Consider the following 17,873-nt stretch of genomic DNA (forward strand, 5'->3'; position numbering starts at 1 on the left):
GCGAGCAGACTCAGAACCACCTTGTGTTTGCATTATGGTGAAGCCCGTGTTCTAACATGCAAGCGTGGGGAGACCGAAAACGAACGAGCGGTCAAAACAAGAAAAAAAACGAATTCGTGGGACAGCGGTCTAATAATAGTCTCGTATTCCAGAAAAGCTCTGCCCCGTCAGCTCCACTGCAACCAGAAGGCACGCCGATCATGCCTACAACCAGAGCTCCACGATATTTCATGGAGTTTTCGACGGGTCGCTTCAGATCGGCGACAATTCCTATAAAGCGGACGATCATCCCTCGTTGGAAAGAGATTCTACCACCTCCATCACCATCATCACCACCATCACCACCACACCACTCACTAATACCACCATCTTAATAATACCCCATAACGACTTTCGTTCTACTCCAACTTCAAAACACTCCTTCGAAAAAACAACCAAAACCCCCAATACCCCTCTTAATCCACCGCCATAATGCACTTCACTCAAGCCATCGCCGCCTCCATCCTGGCCTACTGCGCCGTCGCCGCCCCTGCCGGCCCTACCTGCGACAGCAGCGAGAGCATCTGCCGCAAGTACACCGCCAACAACGGCCTCTCCTCCGCTGAGTGCACCGTCGCCGTCGCCCAGTGCATTGGCGCCTGCCAGGTCAGCTTCAACAGCTGCTCCACCGCCCCCGATGCCAACCACGCCACCTGCGTCGCCTCGCTCGTCGGCTGCACCGGCAAGTCGGTTGAGGAGTCTCTGAAGCCCCAGTCCGCCGTCGCCAAGCGCGTCCCCAAGGCCCCCGCCCCCTCGTGCTCCGACAAGTACGACACCTGCCGCACCGGCCCCGACGCCAACATGAGCCTCTGCAACGCCGAGAAGGCTGAGTGCAAGGACACCTGCTCCTCCGCCGCCGACGAGTGCCGCTCCGCCCCCCAACTCCAACATGGCCCAGTGCGCTGCCAAGTACTCCCGCTGCCTCGGCTACAACCCCTACGCCAAGCGTAGCGAGGAGCCCCACTGGGCGGTCGGCGAGCCCCCTCACCCAGCCCGCCCCCCACTCCGAGACTGGCGACGCTGTTTACTTCCCCGCCCCCGAGTCCCGCGATGAGCCTCACTCCGCGGTCGGTGAGCCCCTCACCCAGCCCGCCCCCCACTCCGAGACTGGTGACGCCGTCTACTTCCCCGCTGAGACCAAGAAGATCACCTCTTCTCTCTTCCAGCAGCCCAAGGCCAACGCTGCCGCCAAGAGCTGTGTCCTGAAGGACGATGCCTGCCGCACCGCCCCCGACGCCAACATGTCGCTCTGCAACGCTGAGAAGGCCGCCTGCAAGGCCACCTGCCACGCCGACGCCAACCAGTGCCGCACCAAGCCCGACGCCAACCAGTCGCAGTGCTCGGCCGACTACGCCAAGTGCCTGGGCGAGAACCCCTACGCCAAGAAGCGCGCCGACAAGCCCACCTCCTCGTCCGGCTCCGCCGTCCACCAGGGCAACTGCAAGGACTTTGACGACTCGTGCCGCACCGCCCCCGATGCCAACATGAGCTTCTGCTCCGCCCAGACCGCCTCGTGCAAGGCCACCTGCTCGACCGAGAACAGCGCGTGCCGCGCCGTCCCCGACGCCAACATGAGCGTCTGCTCCGCCGAGTACGCGCAGTGCCTGGGCGAGAACCCCTACGCCAAGCGCGACGCCCCTCAGTCCAGCTCCGGCTCCGCTGTCCACCAGGGCAGCTGCAAGCTCGCCGACGACAGCTGCCGCACCGCCCCCGACGCCAACATGTCGCTCTGCTCCGCCGAGCAAGCTGCCTGCAAGGCCACCTGCTCCGCCGAGAACGACGCCTGCCGCGTCGTCCCCGACGCCAACATGAGCGTCTGCTCTGCTGAGTACGCTCAGTGCCTCGGCGAGAACCCCTACAACTAAGCAACAACCAAGCTTTGGGGATTGTTATACCTTGCGAAGATATAAGAATGGTTTCTTAACGTATTTGTGTGATGGATGTGGACATATGATTGATGGTGGCTGATCTGTATATACGCTCTCTAACCGAAAAACTATTTACCCACGAAATGTAAATAATATTATGGTGGTCATACCCTTTGATGCTTGCGCGATTCTCAGTGATGTATGTGTGCTTGTTGATTTTGCCGGGCTCCGTTACAATATGCATTGGACAGACGGAAAAGAAATCCGGGCCAATGACAATTTTGTAGCAGGTCTGTTTCTCAGCACTTGGTAACACGTAATTCCCGACGTTGACTATGCATACCTGACCTCGGCGCCGCCGTATTAGTACTATTCACCGAAAAGTTCCTCGATTTGGTTTGGCTTGAGGTATTTTCAGGTTTGTCTTGTTTCCCCGCTCTCGCGCGAACGTCCAATTTTGAAAAGGTTCCGTCTTCAGCCAGCTCCCTTCTTACACCAACAAGACAATGGCTGTTGAGTGCAAAATATCCCGAAATACAAGTTGGGTCACAGGATTGAGTCGAGATCAACTGCACACAGTCGCTGTACGCCCATTTATCACCTCAGATGGCCAACACCGCCGAAACAGTATCGATAGGCGAGCAAGAGCCCATATCTGACTCTGGCCTTACGATTGAGGAGCTACAGTCATGGCATTTGACATACATGAGCGAATCATGCGAAACGAGTGTCCACGAGACCGTAGATGCCGACAAACTCAACCATGAGCAGATCGAGCGACTCGTTCAACAATTGGCCGTCTCGGTGCAGGTCGTCGATGGACTGTGTGCCCAGTGCCAACACTTGATGGAGAACTGGCCGGACCCCCTCCATCAGTTCACCAATTTCGGTCGAACATTGAACACGTTGGAGTTGGAGGCAGCCGCTAGGTCAGGATGCAAGCTATGTACGCTGATACTACAAAATCTCGAAGACGGTACACGACTGAGTGACCGGCGTAAAGTCGAAGGTCGTCTGCAGGCTCTCGGTAACAGTTATGAGTCTTCTCTCTTCACACAAGATCAAACGGACGGAAGAGGATTTCCACGAGACGGTAGACTATATCTCGGGCTACCGGGGAGAGGCCATGCAAGAGTTGATTTGCATCCGCTTGGTATTGAATATCAGGTGACGGATCCAACAGGTAAGGCCATGATCTAATGAACCAACTTGAAGTCCTTTACTTTTGCTGATCAATCTCAGTCAAATTTGGTGAGATCGAATCTCTCGACATGGCCAAGATATGGTTACATGATTGCTTGGAGTCCCATACAAGCTGTCGCAGCATGGGGAAACTTAGTGCGCCTACCAGACTTATCTGGATTGGCGACGAGAACGTCAGGCTGGTGCTGACGAAGGAAATGGATCATAATCCACCCTATGCCACCCTTAGTTACTGTTGGGGTCTCGAGCCATTCACCATGCTCACGTCCGAAACGTTCAATGCATTCCTGAACGCAATTCCGGTTCCCGAACTACCCGCAACTGTCCGCGACGCCATCGATATCGCGCGCCAACTAGGATTATCCTATATCTGGATCGACTCTCTTTGCATCATCCAGAGGGACAAGATGGATTGGCAGCGGGAGGCTGGTCAAATGCGATCCGTCTATGGGGGCTCAGAGGTCACGATTGCAGCTTCCTCCGCGAAGAGTGCGTATGAAGGCTTTCTCAAGAGACCAGTTCACCGGAACCGCGGTGTACATGTGCGCGTCACGACAAGTGAGCATAGCAGAAGACAGATGTTCTACACATGGGCTGATGTCCTCGAGACCCAGCCGGATTCCACCGCTTTAGCCGACCGGGCATGGTGTTTTCAGGAAAGACTTCTCTCGGCAAGGACGCTTTATTGCAGCCACCGTGGCCTCTTCTGGGAATGCAGGTCCACCATCGGCTCGGAGTTCATACCCGTGGAGATCCCGTACATGGCAAAAACGGATCTTGTGCTGCCCGAGGCTACGCGCTGGGACTGGGACGACGTGGTTCGGCAGTATTCCAAGACCAGGCTGACATACAGTTCCGACCGGCTTCCTGCTTTGTCCGGCATTGCAACGCGCCAGGCCGAACAACGGGCCAAACAAAAGGCCAACCAATACCTCGCCGGCATGTGGTGCACGAACCTGGACAAGCAGCTCCTCTGGAAGAGAGACGAAAAGTTGAAAGAACGACCAGCATGGCAAGCCCCTACATGGTCGTGGGCCTCTATTGACGGCCAAGTCCTTCCGAAACCAGACGCAAGCATATTCTACAGAGCAAAATGGTACATCCGCGTAATTGATGTCAGGACAACACTGGCGGGCCCAGACCCCCACGGCGCTGTTACTGGAGGAGAGTTAACTCTGGGGTGCGCCTCCATCCTCTGTGGCACCTTGGACGATACTTCTGAGAGAGTATACGTCGATTGGTCCGGAGCTGGGCCAGTACGAGATGAAAGCATTCAAATCCAGGTCAGTATGGATTGCGCGAGTGAAGAAGCTAGTCGAGGCCCGGCTACAGTATACCTACTTCCGGTAGCTGTTTCCGACGCTCGTGCAAACTTTTATGTAGCGGGACTTATCCTTCAGCGCTGCGGAAGCGGGCGAGGCCGCTTTCGGCGGATTGGGTACTTCAACTCCGACCGCCTACGCCGATACTCAAGTGACCCTGGTACGGACGAGTCCGGCCTCGAGTCTGAGTACCCGACAGATGATGAAGATCTCCGCCAAGAGTTGGTTCGACTGATTGATTATGCTGGTCCGGAAACGGCGATGGAAGTGTGTTATGGGCCGATGGAAGATATGGACCATCGAGAGAGGCCGGATAAGATAATCATAGAGTAGGTAGTCACCTAGGTAGCTTTGAGACTGGATATGATGATATCGATGAACGCAGGCATAGGAGGCGAAGTGCAATCCAAGAGTCTCGATCGAGACCTTGTCGCCTGGAAAAGCCACAAGTTTCAGAGCAAGCAAGGCATAACCCAAACAGTAAACTCAGAAACAAGCCAGCATACCCGAGGCGGTTCAAACTTCCAAAATGAATCCAACCCTCAAGTCTAGTCCCAAGAGATGTATGATAGATCCCCCAAAGCACCTCCCTCCCCCCATCGACACTGCCCTCACACCGCATGACCCCCGAGCGCCGACGAGCCCCTCCCACTCGAACCGATCCACGGCGTCCTCGACGAGGTCTACGACGTCCTGGCTCCCGACCTTGGCGTGCTGGAAGTACGAGGTGCCCCGGACGACGTACGGGAACCAATCTAGCGCCTCGGCCCCGAACGCGCACGTGCCGTACGTCGCCAGCGTCTGCTGCACCCCGCTGCCCAGGTCCCCGAAGGTCCACATGCCGCCGCCGCCCGCGATGCGGCGCGCGAGCTGGCGGCAGTCCTCTGCACGCGGCGACGCGCTCGACGAGCGGTTCTCCAGGGTCGAGGCGCCGCAGACGTCGTGGCGGCTGTCGTGGGCGTGCGGCGGCGGGGGCGTCGTGGCGGGGGCGGGGCCGATTTCGGCAAAGGGAGCGTGCCAGAACGTAGGGGGCCTGTGGTGGACTCGGCAGTGGCGGACAGGGCTTGGCAGACTGCGAGGAAGCTGATGATGTTGGTGAAAGCAGAGGTAGTGAATTCCATCTTGTTGGGTCTGGGTTGCAATGAAATGACTCTGTCAACTTAACTATGGTAGTTGATTTTGACTCATGCTTTGCCCTTTGGATTATGATAATGCTGTGTATTAGCGTTTAACACCCGGAGGTGGGCTAATTTACTTTAAAGGCTTTTAAGGGGCTGACTCGATATATGATGACTTTAAACGACGGTGCGGCGGCTGAAAAACCCCGGATTGCGGGGAAAAGCCGCGAAAGAAAGACTCGAAAAACAAGTCGATAAAGAATAACTCGATAAGCCACGATGTGGCGCGACACTATAAATTTCGACCCTAAACTAAATAAACGACTCTTAGCGTCGCCGACCGCTTATAACGTCCGCCAAAAACCGGCTTATTTAACGGCTGCAGTTTAACCTCTTAACCTAGGAGGTATGCTTTGCCCTTTGAGTAAGGTGGGTGAGATAGAGCACTATTTGCTGCTTTTAATCTTCTAGGTGCTGTTAATAAGCTTTCGACAGATCATGGAACTCTTTTCTATGTAGCTAATGGTTTGGCGAAGTATGCTTTTAGGGTTCATCCCACTCAACGCCATCTCCCTCATTTGAAACAACTCGGGTGCTATAAAATCTTACATTTGAGATCCGCTGGAAAGGGGCCGGTCTGAAACATACTTTGTGGTATAATGCGGGTGTGTGTAAAGAATATCAATCAACTTCGCAAAAGCTTAGGCCTTTAGTAGGGGTTCCAAGGAGCACGTATGCAGAAGGGAGTCCTATAGCGACTTGGTGTACGAACTAGCCAGGTAATGTTTCAAATGGGAGCGCCCAACCTGTTTTATGTACATACTCTGACGCTTGGCTGAACCTTCTGGGCGTCAAACCGAACGAGGACAGTGGCTTATTGCTATTCCTCGTTTTTGTCTTCGTCCCAAGAGCGGGCCGGGCCGATGTACGTGCGGGAGTTCATACGTCTCTGCAACAAAGCGGTTGCTAATTTCAACCTCTCCCCATCCACCAAACCAGGTGTTCGCTCTTGGAACCTATTGATGGAGATGAATCTGAAAGCACGTTCTGAACATAAGTGGAAGTAAGAGAAATCCGAACCAAATTACCAAAGTAGTAGGACATATCGTGCTCGTTCATGAAACTCGTATCCGCGAAACAAATGCCCATAACATCTTCATGTTCACTGAAGAAACGACCCCCCTGTCTTAGCCACCTGCTCGTCATAGTACGGCTGAAACGCCAACCACCCCTTCTCCGGGCCCACCCAGCTCCTGTACCGCGTACCGCGCCTCCTCCTCCTCGATGTACTTCTTCGCGTAGCCGGCGGCGGCAGCCGCGTCGGCGAGCAGCTGGGCCTGGCAGGTCCGCTCGAGGCTGAGGAACCAGAAGGCCGCCTCGTCGACCGTCTGCCCCACGGTCAGCAGCCCGTGGTTCTGCAGGATGACGGCCTTGTTTCCGGGGCCCAGGGCCCGCGCGATGCGATCGCCTTCTTCGCGGTCCACGACGACGCCGCCGAAAGAGTCGTAGATGGCGTGGCTCTTGTAGAAGCGGAGGGAGTCTGGGTTGTAACACATACGTGAGTTAGCAAGGGGGTTTCGGCCAGCCGGTATATTGTTTACTGCTTGCCTTGAGTGATCATCTCCAGTTCTCGGCCAAAGACCGAGAATGCTTTCCCGTGCACGCTGTGGGCGTGGCATGCCGCGTTGACGTCGGGTCTGGCCCGGTGGATCGCCGAGTGGATGGTGAAGGCGGCCGTGTTGATGGGATCCTCTCCCTCGACTACCAGCCCATCCTCATCAACCAAGATCAAGTCCGACACCTTGATAAGGGAAAAGTGCATAGAGAGTGGGTTCAGCCCTATGTCGAGGCTTGGGTTCAGTATGTAGATCTCGTCAAAAGTCTTTTCATTTTGGCTTACAAAAGTGGTCTGTCAAGATGGGGTCTCGGACCGAGATATGCCCGGCCACGCCCTCGTCGAAACCGCGGTCGGCGAAGACCCGGAACGCCGCCGCGAGATGCTGCTTCCGGTACGTGCGCTCGGACTCTGGCTTGTCGAACACGGGATACTTTCGGATCCTCAGGGTGCGGCCGTCCTTGGTCTTGCCCATGGATTGCACCTGAGGCGGACTGCCGGCCTTGGCCTTTCCATGCGATACATCATCCTTCGAGTCGGACTCACGGACGGCGGATGGCGACATTTTCGGATGCGGTATCTTGATTGCTCCGGCTTTGAATTGCGGTCAAGGAGAGAAAACGTATGATACGTGAAGTGTCGGTAGTGTAGTGTTGTGATTTGGTCTCCAACACACCCCCGCATTTTCAATTGATCACCGATGACGGCAAGCCGAGCATAACATCTCATTGGCTGCAAGGATAGTTGCTCGGGAATTTGTTATCCGAAAGTCAATGATCTCCATAAGTCGCAGCGAATGGTTTTCTGTTGTTTTTACCAAAAGAAAAACACATAGGGAAGGAATTGCCGCTTATTTCAGTTGTGGCCGAAGTGGATGTGGTGTTTGCAGGTAGAGCCTGGGGCTCCTTGGCGAAGCCCCTTCTCCGATACGGTCCGACCTAGATATACGACGGCCCTGTAGCCTCCAATTTCATATGGCGTGCAGGTGGTGATTTCTAGAAGATCCGGAATGATTCCCGAAGGCTCGGTGTGGTATCTGAAGGTTCGGGGATACTTCCGGCTCTCATGACTTCCTTGGCTCCTTCGGGACCTGAAATACCAAAATTAAGATAGTTGAAAATTTAACATTGCCCGCAGCGTAACCCCCCTGATCTTGCTGTTCGCCGGTTACAGCCACTATGGCTTTCCCCTTTTCGGCAGTCCGGCACGTTCCGAGATAGAAGCAATCTGTCAATGGTCTCGAGAATCGATTACATTTGCAGCGTTAAGAGAAATTTCATTATGACAAAGAGGCGAATAACCTCCTGCACTAGTCTTGAGACATTGCCCTAAGACACATTAGAACAAAGCATCTGTTATTTGGTGTGTGAACAAGCAAGAAAATAAGCCACACGTTACTGTTATCAAGCCAGCGTAGCATGTCTCCAGAGGAACATCAGTGAAGTAAGTACCATGTTCTGCTCGTTTCTCCCAGCATCCTGTGTGTGCCCTCTAGGATATCTGTAGATAAAAGAAAAGCCTCCCCTGTAAGGCGACTAGTGAGTAGTCCATGCCAATGTATCCATTGTCTAGGACAGTTAATACCTGCACAACAATGACAAACAAAACCATACACAATATTGGGTTTCTGTACTGCTGCGGTCACCGAGCCCAAGTCAGTGGCGCGCCCACCAAGCTCCACGTCGAGCTCCGGGTCAGGGGCCTAGCGCCAGAGATTCCAGATATGGACCGTCCTATCGATACAATATGTTCGCTATGCTGGATGATAAAAACTGACGGTAAGGTACTTGTCCTTCGATCACAGGTGCTTCGTACCGTTTTGGACAAAGAACAATCCCACTCTTTGCTCGTCTTGTTGTACCACTTGGCCGACCGCATCATAGCGGACAAAACCCGTGGCGCGCATCTCAATATACTGGCCCACTGGGCCGCCCGCGTAGCACACGAATACCCCAAGGAGCATATCGACACTTTCTTTGACGCCATCAGGTCCCGTCCCGTTGGAGCTACGATCCATAGGCTGGTGGTCGATGACGCCTTGCTCTCGATCCAGACGTTGCTCTCACCCTCCAACAAGCCTCTCAACTGCATCCCGGAGACGTGCTTGAGCAACTACGACCGCGCGGTCGCAAGGTTCGACCACCGCGCCCGCCTCATCCGCTGGTCCGTCTGGAGTCCGTGGCCCGCCGTCGTCGGGCCGCTGCTGACGGACATTGCCCGCGCCGGCGTCCTCTTCGCGGCCATGTTCAAGGCCAACACCCAGATCCGCCCCGCGGACTGGGACGAGGACCCGAGCCGGTTTCCCCCGCGGGACAGTAAAGTACATGTTGATCACGAGAGACTGGCAGAGACGGTGCATAAGTTCAAGGTGGAGTGCTACTCGCTGTTTCACGATGCTACGCGACACCCCATGGCCGCGACGCGGAACGAGCTCAGGGCGGTCATCAAGTGTGTTCGCTTTCTGGACGCTATACTAGAGAGGATGAAGCGGCTGGATGATGCGACGATGTACCACTACGAGGCTTGGTGCAATCATCAAGTCAGGTAAATTCTAGGGATGCAGGAAGGTTAGCTAGTTCTGATCTATGGTAGTAATTAGTGAGACACGGACATATCAGCAGAACTAGGTAACGCATTTTAATAAAAAAAGATATCAGCTAGCTAATAAGTATAAATTTCTTCTATGTCATAGATAGAAGAATGAAGTATTCAATCCAGCCTGATGGTATCAATATTGTTAATAAGTCGAGGTCGGTTTATCCCCGCGGCCTCTAGCGGAGCTTGGCACGGCACAGCGCCATTGACGTCACATTGCAACACATCCAGGGGCTATTATTTGCTGCCAGATCACGTAATGCTGAGTGCCAAAGAGGGGAGAGAGCTGATCAAACTCGGCGAGCACTCTCGTATCTGCTCTCATTCGTTCCAGGTCTCATCTTCCTAGAATCTCGAGTGCTCAACACCAAAGGCATGGACTCGCCACAAAGAGAGCATCGTATTCTCAACGATGTTAACGCAACCAAATATGTGTCATCATGCACGTCATTCCCCCACTTCAGCCAGCTCCCTATAGAGCTGCGCCTGAAAATCTGGAAGTTCTGTTTTCCTAGTAACCGATTCATCAGCATCCTGATTGCTCGGCCCACATCACGCTCGAAGCGCCAAGACAACGAGGAAAAGAAACAAGAACATCAGCTGTTCACCTCCCGGAACCATCTCGGAAACTTGATTAGTGGAGATCCATATCATCTTACCGTGTCCGGGTTCCGGCCATGGGCGGCCAGTTTGCCATCCGTCTGCCGCGAAGCCAGACAAGCGTTTCTGGCTTTTTACCGGGTCTCCATGCCTCTCACGCCCGAAGAGCCGGGCCTCCTTCTCGCCTGAATCCAGATACTGATATACTGGAGATCCAGCTCCTCCAGTCGTTCGCGCGCGTTGATGCGCTGGTGGCCTTCCTCCATGATTTGGTGGCTACGGACCCCAGAGGCGTCGGGATTGCCCATCTTGCCATGGGTCGCAACATGAACGACGTTGGCCACCTTTTGGTGTGGACCCCTCTACACTGCACCCAGCAGCCGTAGAAGCAGTTAAAAAGGTTCTATCGCAAAGCGTACGGACTTTTTATTCCTGCGTCGCCCCCATCACCAATGCCCGCAACATGATAGGACAACTCTCGTGGCCTCGCGCGCCTTTCCACCAAAACCGCTCTGCACCCTTAATGCCGCACTTCCAGAACAGCCAGGCCACCGATTTTGACCTGCCGTGCCAGGATCCGAGACCGACAAAGACAGACCTGTCTCATGTGGCCGTGGGCGTTGATCCCCGTCGAAACGTATTCCTATGGTGGTCACTCCTCGCCAAATACGACGTGCCGCCTTCTTCCATACCTATTCGATATCTCTACTCCGTTTGGCCCCATCACAGCACGACGAATCGGGGGTTGAAGGGGCGTGGAGCCTTTGATGAATTTCTGCGAGCGATGGATGCCGGGTGGGCCAAGTGGATGGCGGATATCAAGAAGCCTTTGCGAGGGGACCTTTTAAGCGAGGAGGAGCACGCGAGACTCAGTCGCGATCTTCCGGACGTGGCGGGGTTCTGGTTGTTCGGGCCCGATACGTTTGGCGTAGTCCCTGCCGTAGGTAGCGTCGTCCTCGACACTGGCGCGCAGTGGGAGGCCAAGATGGTGGTGGATTTGACCCAGCATATACCCGAACTTGGGGTGTTCAAACTGGACGCTTAGGAGTCACCCCTGACAATGCTCCTGGCGCGGTTTGCGGATTGGTGTTTTACTGCCAAGAGCGCGCCATTGTGCGGAACGGCTCAAGTGTTCCCATCTCCTAAAGTCTTTGTTCGGTGTTTTGGTAACCTGTTATTGAACAATGCCCCTGTTTCGTATAGTCTAACATTTTGCCTCTAAGGAAATGTCAAGATGGGAGAATAGGGCTGTTTCGGCATCCCCGAGATACTTCTCTCGCCCGGCATGTTTGTTCTGGGGACTTCGAGTATATTAAGCGGATGGATGCATCGGGTATCAATAGTTCGGCATCATCCGCCATCGGCATCCCCTTCATAGTTAACTACCTCGCCATCTACCTAAGCAACAATGTCGTCCCATCGCTCGTCTCAATCCTCTGGCTGGTCCTCCTCGGACAACGGGTCGCCAAAGGCGACCATGCTCAACACCGGCTTTCTCTATGGTTGCGGCGACCGCTCCGGCGTATACGACGAGACCGGGCACCTCTGGGACGCGCTCGTCCTGCACAAGCTGGTCTCCGACTGGCCCAACATGGACCGCGTCATCGAAACGTGCTGCCCCAAGTGCTGGTCCATCGGCACGTCTCCCGCGCTCGTGGCCATGCGGTCACGAGTGCTCCGCTACCAGCGTCTCGGGCCGGAGCACGCGCACTCGCTGCTCGTGATGTTGTACCACCTCGCCAACCAGATCGTCGCGGACCCCACCCCCGTGCTCCTCGAGCTGCTGGCCAAGTGGGCTCAGGCAGTGGGGTCTCGGTATGTGACCGACGCGACACACCTGGACCGACTCCAATCGGCCATCTGGGCCAAGACCCAGGTTCTCGTGGCGGAAGACGCCGTAAGGTCCATCAAGGCCTACCGGAGCCCCGCCGACTCGCCGAGCGTGGCCAAGGCCAGCGGAAAGCGTGAATACTTGGCCGCCGAATTCACGCGCCTGGAGAGGCGAGACCACGAGCTCCGGCGGACCCTCCTGAAGCCCTGGCCGGTGTACCTGACGGGCCCGCTCTTCGCCCTCGCGGACCGGGGGATTCGGTACGCGGCCATCTTCCAGACGACGGAGATGGACCTCGTGGCGTTTGGCCAGGCGTTCCAGGCCGTGTCGCGGAAGCCGCACGACTACAGCATTTATGCGTACCACTCCAAGCTCGTGGACGCGGTCAAGGGGCTCAAGCTCAAGACGTACGAGCTCGTCCAGTGCACCGAGGCGGCGGGCGGCAACGTCACGGTGCGGTCGCGGGAGGAGCTCAGGGCGGCTATGGCGATGGTGGGGGGGGCTGAAGGCGTTGTTTGAGAAGGTTAATGACCTTCACAAGGCATTTATGGAGCACTTGGCTACTTGGAAGGCTCTATAGAGTGGAGTTGAGGTGGCGGCTATGTAGGGCTGGGGAGCCTAGATGGCAAAGTTTGGTGAAGTAGAGTAGGAATATCTCGGGATTACAATAGAAGGGTGACCTTTACAGTAGTATAGTATTGACCAGACAATGGAAAATACATTGATACCAACATGATTATCGAGGCTCTTCCACAGTGGCTGACTTGGAAGGAAAGCAACAAGATCGACTTCTTTCAAACGCGTCTTTGTTGTTACCTACAATCTGTATATACAATGCAATAGCAATTTCATCAAAGGCTTTTGAGCATATAGGTTCGCAGGTTAATCGTGACGAATGTAGTCCTTTTTGTGCTTGGGTTTATACCAGTCCTGATACTCGGAGTTCCGAGTACAGCACACCGAGCCCGTGCCGTACTCGGAACTCCGAGTACCGTCGGCACCCGGGGTTGCGAGTACGTACCTTGCATACTCGGGGCCCCGGGTACATTACTATAATAAGGGACTTAAGGTAATATGCCGTTTTCGGTGGTATAGTAGCCAACCCAGACCACCAACATGCTCATCTTTGCAACGACTTGCTCCTTGTCCCCAAGTTACATCGCGTGTTTATGAAAGCTCCACACTTCCCCAGGGGTTTTTGAGGAACTCCACCATTGCCAATCTAATTTGACATTAATCTGGCTGCCTGGCAGCAACTATGGACCCGAAGCTGTAAACGGGCCGAGGCCATAGTTCTACATATCTCTCTTTATAGGGAACTTTCTCTCTTACTTCTTGACCAACTACTACCCCGTCCCTCCGGCTGTTACTTACTTCGCCGTCACAGACTGGATTGGCAACATCCTGGCAACAGCCATGGCCGACAACCGCACGAGGAACTACTTCGGCCGGCTTCCTACCGAAGTCTTGTGCCTCATTCTAGGCGAGTTCTGTGGATATTGCCGCGGGTCAAAGGAAGAAAATTTACGCGATATATACTCCGGTCGCATCGTCAACCCGACCTTCAGAGACTGTGTCTCTTGGGACTACTGCGAGGGCCATGCGGCGGCCGCGGATCGGTACCGGGAAGACAAAGAGACTCTAGCATCCCTATGTCTTGTTTCCAAGTCCTTGCGCGTACCGGCACAGTCTTTTTGCACCACTTTTACATGCACGGCTGCAAATATTCTAAAAGCGTTCACAGCCTCATCAAACTGAAGCCACTGTTCCGCTGGATCGAATCGATCCCGAACACACCTCCTCGCTTGGTCCGGTCTGTGAAGTCGCTCTCCTTGGGTCACGGCTGTCTCTCGGTCAGAAACGAGCAAACGTGGAATAAATTTCTGCCAGTAACCCACGCGTACGGCTTGATGGACTTCATGTGCTGGAACGACGACACGAAACCTCCGAAATTCACGAAATTGGAGGTCCTCGAGAAACTGATCATGACATTCCCTTTGCTCACGAACCTGAGCATAGGCGAATGCGTGACGGAATGGGTCGAGTACGATGCTCGCTTCTTCCAGCAGATCGAGGAGCTGCCTCTTACGAGAATCGATGTGTGGATAGATCCATACGGTGGTAGACCGCGCAATTTGATCCGGTTCGTCGCGAGGATCATCGAGCTATCCAAGGGATTGCGGACGCTGAAGATTAACGGCTCTTGCATCTCGGAGGGGATGTTTAACTTTTTTATTCTTTTGCTTTTCGACTCATACCAGTGCAGGCCAGTAGAAATAAATAACTTAAAACCGAGTAAACTTAATATATATCGAATTAAAAAGGAAGTATTATCCCTTAATATCTTTTAAATTTTAAAAATAATTTAAAATTTAAAACTTTTATAGATTAATAAAAATTTTATAGCGGTTAATATACCGGAGAATATGTCACGGCGAGCATCAGCGCAGACTGGGACATAGCCGCAGCGATAGGCATGTGCATCTATTAACGAGAATAACAGAGATAGATCGGGAAAGGAAAAGCTATCTACGGCATAGACAGAGCTCGCGCCTATATAAGGTCTCTTGACAGGGCTCGTGCGGTCTAGGGTAGGCGTTGGTCCGTCGTCATCCGGTGTAAGGCCTAAGCATCGTGCTTAGCCGTCACAGAATACGTAAAAAAAATAACCCTTTTTCGTCACTTTTCTCCGATCGCTATTAATAATAACTTAAAGGCCTACGTATAAAAGCTTACCGTCGATCCCTTTTTCGCTTACTTAATAGTCCTCTTATTAATATATATTAATTATAACGTAATTTACGGTTTAATTAAACACACGATTTAATTAAATACTTTTTAAGGCCTCGTATAACGAAATATAAATTAATTCCACTATAACGTATTTAATATATTAAAATTAATCGGAATCCTTTTTTAAATACTTTTATATTTTTTAATAAGTGCGCGTATTATGCCCGGGCTCCCCGTAGATTTTACATCGTCGCGGGCGCGTTTTAAGCCTTTTCGTACGACTATTACTCCGGCGCGATTTATTTTATAACTGTCCATTAACGTCCCTTTAAAACTGCAGGTCTTTTTTAGCTTATATATAAAATAATCCTCTATTTTATAGCCGTTTTTTCGTACAGCGGCGCCGGCTAAGTATTTTATTTACCTCTCGTAGTACGGTCACTTTACCCTTTAAAAAAGCTAGCCGGTGTATTACCTGCGTTATATTTTTCGTAATTTAATTAAGTTTAATTAAAATCGACGTCGGAGAGCTATTTTAATACCGTATAATATAGTTTCGAACGTATTCGGTTTAAAATTAAACTTTAATCGGGTTATTTAAAGTTTTTAATTTTTAAGGAATAAGTAGGCCGAAAAACGTCCCCGGAGGTGTTAAAGTACGTAGCTTTATATTTAACTATAAAATAATATATTCCGAATCGTACGGGACGAGTCTTATCCCTCGAAAGCTTCCTTATATATTTAAAACGGTGAAAATCGCTTAGAACGCTTTTAAAAACGCTAGTAAGAAATCCTCTTTTAAGATATAAGTAATATACGCCCGTATAAAACCTTTAATTTCTTTCCCGTACGCTTTTTTTAACGTATAAAAACAGCCGATATTAAAAGGTTAAAGTTTATACGACGAATAAAAAAGCATATAAAATATAATAATCGAGTTCTTTTTATAATAAAACTCGAAAGCTATCGAGTAGTAGCTTTTATAACCGTTAAGGATTAATAAGCGGTAAACACCCTTTATATAAAACTTCGTATATTTATCGAAATATTAAATCTAGTCCTTGCTTTTTTCATTCGTAGTCTAGCTATTTTTAATAATTACGATTACTTAGTTTTTCGGCAATAAGCTGTTTTCGTACTAGGAAAAAGGTGCGTTTTCCCGGCAAAAATAATGTATAAAAAAATAGCGTAACCGTGTGATCCGACGCCCTGGATTACTATAACCTATTCCCGGTTCCCTTACTATATTACCCTAGGCCTTCCGCGTCGATCGGAGGTAATTACGACTATTTCGGACGAGATTTAACTTATAAAAAACCCGGTCTCGTTAAAATTATATATAACGTGGTTTACCATTAAGTGGTTCGTATTATTAAGTGGTTTACTTTTATTACTTCTCGACCTTTATTAAATTTTAACGCGTAATAACTTTATAATTATAATGCTTAATTTAATTTAAGAAGACCGGATCGGTTTAATTATTTAAGCGATACGAAAGCCTTTAAATTTATTAAGTAAAAAAGATACTGTAAAAGTATATAACGTTCTTAAAACCACTTTACGTTATCGAATTTACGGCCGAACTTTATAACGCGATATTCGATATTTACGATATAAATTAAATACGAATAAAAAAAGGTGTTTTATAAGTATATAATTAATTTAAATATTTGCGGGATATCTCTTAAAATCGCTAGTGTGGAAAATATAGCTAATCTCTTTACCGCGTCGCGCGGCGGCGAACGCGTCGGCAAGCACTGGGTTAGGCGATTTATTAACCGTAACTTAGACCTTAAAACTAGAATAAATCGTCGATACGATTATTAAAGGGCCCTTTATAAAAATCCGAACGTTATTTCCGGCTGGTTTAAATTAATCGCGAATATAAAGGTTAAATACGGTATTTTAAACGAAAACATGTAAAATTTCGACGAGATCGGCTTTATAATAAATATAATCGGGTTAACCCTCGTCGTAATACGCGCTAATCGGCGTAAAAAAGCGAAATCGGTTTAATTTAATAATCGGGAATAGTCGACGGCGATTAAATGCATTAATTCGTAAGGTTAATATATTCCGCTTTTCTTAATCGTTTAAAGCTAATATTATCTCGCGAACTAGTCGCGCGAAAGTAATTTACCGAGCGATTAAGTAATTAAACCGACTTTTAATAAATAGATTAATAATAAAATAAACCTAGATTAAATTAAATACTTCGATAAATATACTAAATTATAAACGAAAAGTCGTTACCGCCTTTTAATTTTTAACGGCTATAAGAGCTATATTTCGGCCGAATTCGAGGTATACTATTAAAATAACGATATTATTACTATTAGTATGCCTCTTTATTTATCGCACCTGCTTTAATTTTTCGATATAGCACTTTATTCGCCTTTAAAGCGTATTTATTCGAAAGAAATCGAGTTATTTATTAAGGCTTCGATAAATTACATTATAAAGCTCGAGTTTTTTATCGCGTTTAAAGCTATATATTTCGTTATTTTTACGGAAATTAATATTAAATTTAAATTTAGCGTATCCGGCTTAATACCTTATAACCCGAATAAAATAATTAATAAGTTAAATATATATCTCTAGACGCCTATATTTAGCTTATCTTATCCGGGGACGGCTAGTATTTACGACCTTTAAACGCCGTTTAACCTTTAATAAATAACTAAGTATTCTATTTATATTAAAAAAAGGGTATTTATTTATTAAAAAAGCTCTCCGACGCCGATTTTAAATACGGTAAATTAAATAGCGAAGGGTATAATTAAAATAGCCTATAAAATAACCTTTATATATAATCGGATACGTATTTTAAAAAAGGCTAATTTGGCCCTTTTAAAGCGCCGGAGAGCTAAAAAATCGCGAGTTTAATTTAGAGGAGCCCTTACGATTAAAGAATTTCGAAGGCTATAGGACGAGAAGGTAAAAGGGAAG

At 50.4% G+C, this 17,873-nt stretch overlaps 10 protein-coding genes across 10 annotated transcripts; 6 read left to right on the forward strand and 4 right to left on the reverse strand.

The window, feature by feature from the left end:
* Positions 1-471: 471 nt before the first annotated feature.
* Positions 472-1,904, forward strand: PG997_010938 (uncharacterized protein; the record flags this gene model as incomplete). The annotated part of the gene is made up of 2 exons (XM_066815253.1): positions 472-948; positions 1,050-1,904. 2 exons carry the CDS (start codon positions 472-474, stop codon positions 1,902-1,904), a joined length of 1,332 nt encoding a protein of 443 aa, XP_066664543.1.
* Positions 1,905-3,367: 1,463 nt separating this feature from the next.
* On the forward strand, positions 3,368-4,765 carry PG997_010939 (uncharacterized protein; the record flags this gene model as incomplete). Its single annotated transcript, XM_066815254.1, has 1 exon — positions 3,368-4,765. The coding sequence occupies one exon, from the start codon at positions 3,368-3,370 to the stop codon at positions 4,763-4,765; it is 1,398 nt and encodes a 465-aa protein (XP_066664544.1).
* A 183-nt stretch (positions 4,766-4,948) lies between these two features.
* On the reverse strand, positions 4,949-5,553 carry PG997_010940 (uncharacterized protein; the record flags this gene model as incomplete). The annotated part of the gene is made up of 2 exons (XM_066815255.1): positions 4,949-5,465; positions 5,492-5,553. The coding sequence occupies 2 exons, from the start codon at positions 5,551-5,553 to the stop codon at positions 4,949-4,951; spliced, it is 579 nt and encodes a 192-aa protein (XP_066664545.1).
* Positions 5,554-6,752: 1,199 nt separating this feature from the next.
* PG997_010941 (L-fuculose-phosphate aldolase) lies at positions 6,753-7,106 on the reverse strand (the record flags this gene model as incomplete). Its single annotated transcript, XM_066815256.1, has 1 exon — positions 6,753-7,106. The coding sequence occupies one exon, from the start codon at positions 7,104-7,106 to the stop codon at positions 6,753-6,755; it is 354 nt and encodes a 117-aa protein (XP_066664546.1).
* A 41-nt stretch (positions 7,107-7,147) lies between these two features.
* Positions 7,148-7,372, reverse strand: PG997_010942 (class II aldolase/adducin domain protein; the record flags this gene model as incomplete). Its single annotated transcript, XM_066815257.1, has 1 exon — positions 7,148-7,372. One exon carries the CDS (start codon positions 7,370-7,372, stop codon positions 7,148-7,150), a length of 225 nt encoding a protein of 74 aa, XP_066664547.1.
* A 64-nt stretch (positions 7,373-7,436) lies between these two features.
* Positions 7,437-7,730, reverse strand: PG997_010943 (uncharacterized protein; the record flags this gene model as incomplete). The annotated part of the gene is made up of 1 exon (XM_066815258.1): positions 7,437-7,730. One exon carries the CDS (start codon positions 7,728-7,730, stop codon positions 7,437-7,439), a length of 294 nt encoding a protein of 97 aa, XP_066664548.1.
* A 1,029-nt stretch (positions 7,731-8,759) lies between these two features.
* On the forward strand, positions 8,760-10,549 carry PG997_010944 (uncharacterized protein; the record flags this gene model as incomplete). The annotated part of the gene is made up of 2 exons (XM_066815259.1): positions 8,760-9,709; positions 10,036-10,549. 2 exons carry the CDS (start codon positions 8,760-8,762, stop codon positions 10,547-10,549), a joined length of 1,464 nt encoding a protein of 487 aa, XP_066664549.1.
* A 334-nt stretch (positions 10,550-10,883) lies between these two features.
* PG997_010945 (uncharacterized protein) lies at positions 10,884-11,405 on the forward strand (the record flags this gene model as incomplete). Its single annotated transcript, XM_066815260.1, has 1 exon — positions 10,884-11,405. One exon carries the CDS (start codon positions 10,884-10,886, stop codon positions 11,403-11,405), a length of 522 nt encoding a protein of 173 aa, XP_066664550.1.
* A 363-nt stretch (positions 11,406-11,768) lies between these two features.
* Positions 11,769-12,710, forward strand: PG997_010946 (uncharacterized protein; the record flags this gene model as incomplete). Its single annotated transcript, XM_066815261.1, has 1 exon — positions 11,769-12,710. One exon carries the CDS (start codon positions 11,769-11,771, stop codon positions 12,708-12,710), a length of 942 nt encoding a protein of 313 aa, XP_066664551.1.
* Positions 12,711-13,607: 897 nt separating this feature from the next.
* Positions 13,608-14,330, forward strand: PG997_010947 (uncharacterized protein; the record flags this gene model as incomplete). Its single annotated transcript, XM_066815262.1, is given in 3 exon segments — positions 13,608-13,810; positions 13,936-14,290; positions 14,301-14,330. 3 exon segments carry the CDS (start codon positions 13,608-13,610, stop codon positions 14,328-14,330), a joined length of 588 nt encoding a protein of 195 aa, XP_066664552.1.
* Positions 14,331-17,873: the final 3,543 nt, after the last annotated feature.

The sequence above is a fragment of the Apiospora hydei genome (genome assembly GCF_038363865.1).
Source record: "Apiospora hydei strain CBS 114990 chromosome Unknown utg000008l_segment0_segment0, whole genome shotgun sequence".
Taxonomy (NCBI): Eukaryota; Fungi; Ascomycota; class Sordariomycetes; order Amphisphaeriales; family Apiosporaceae; genus Apiospora; species Apiospora hydei.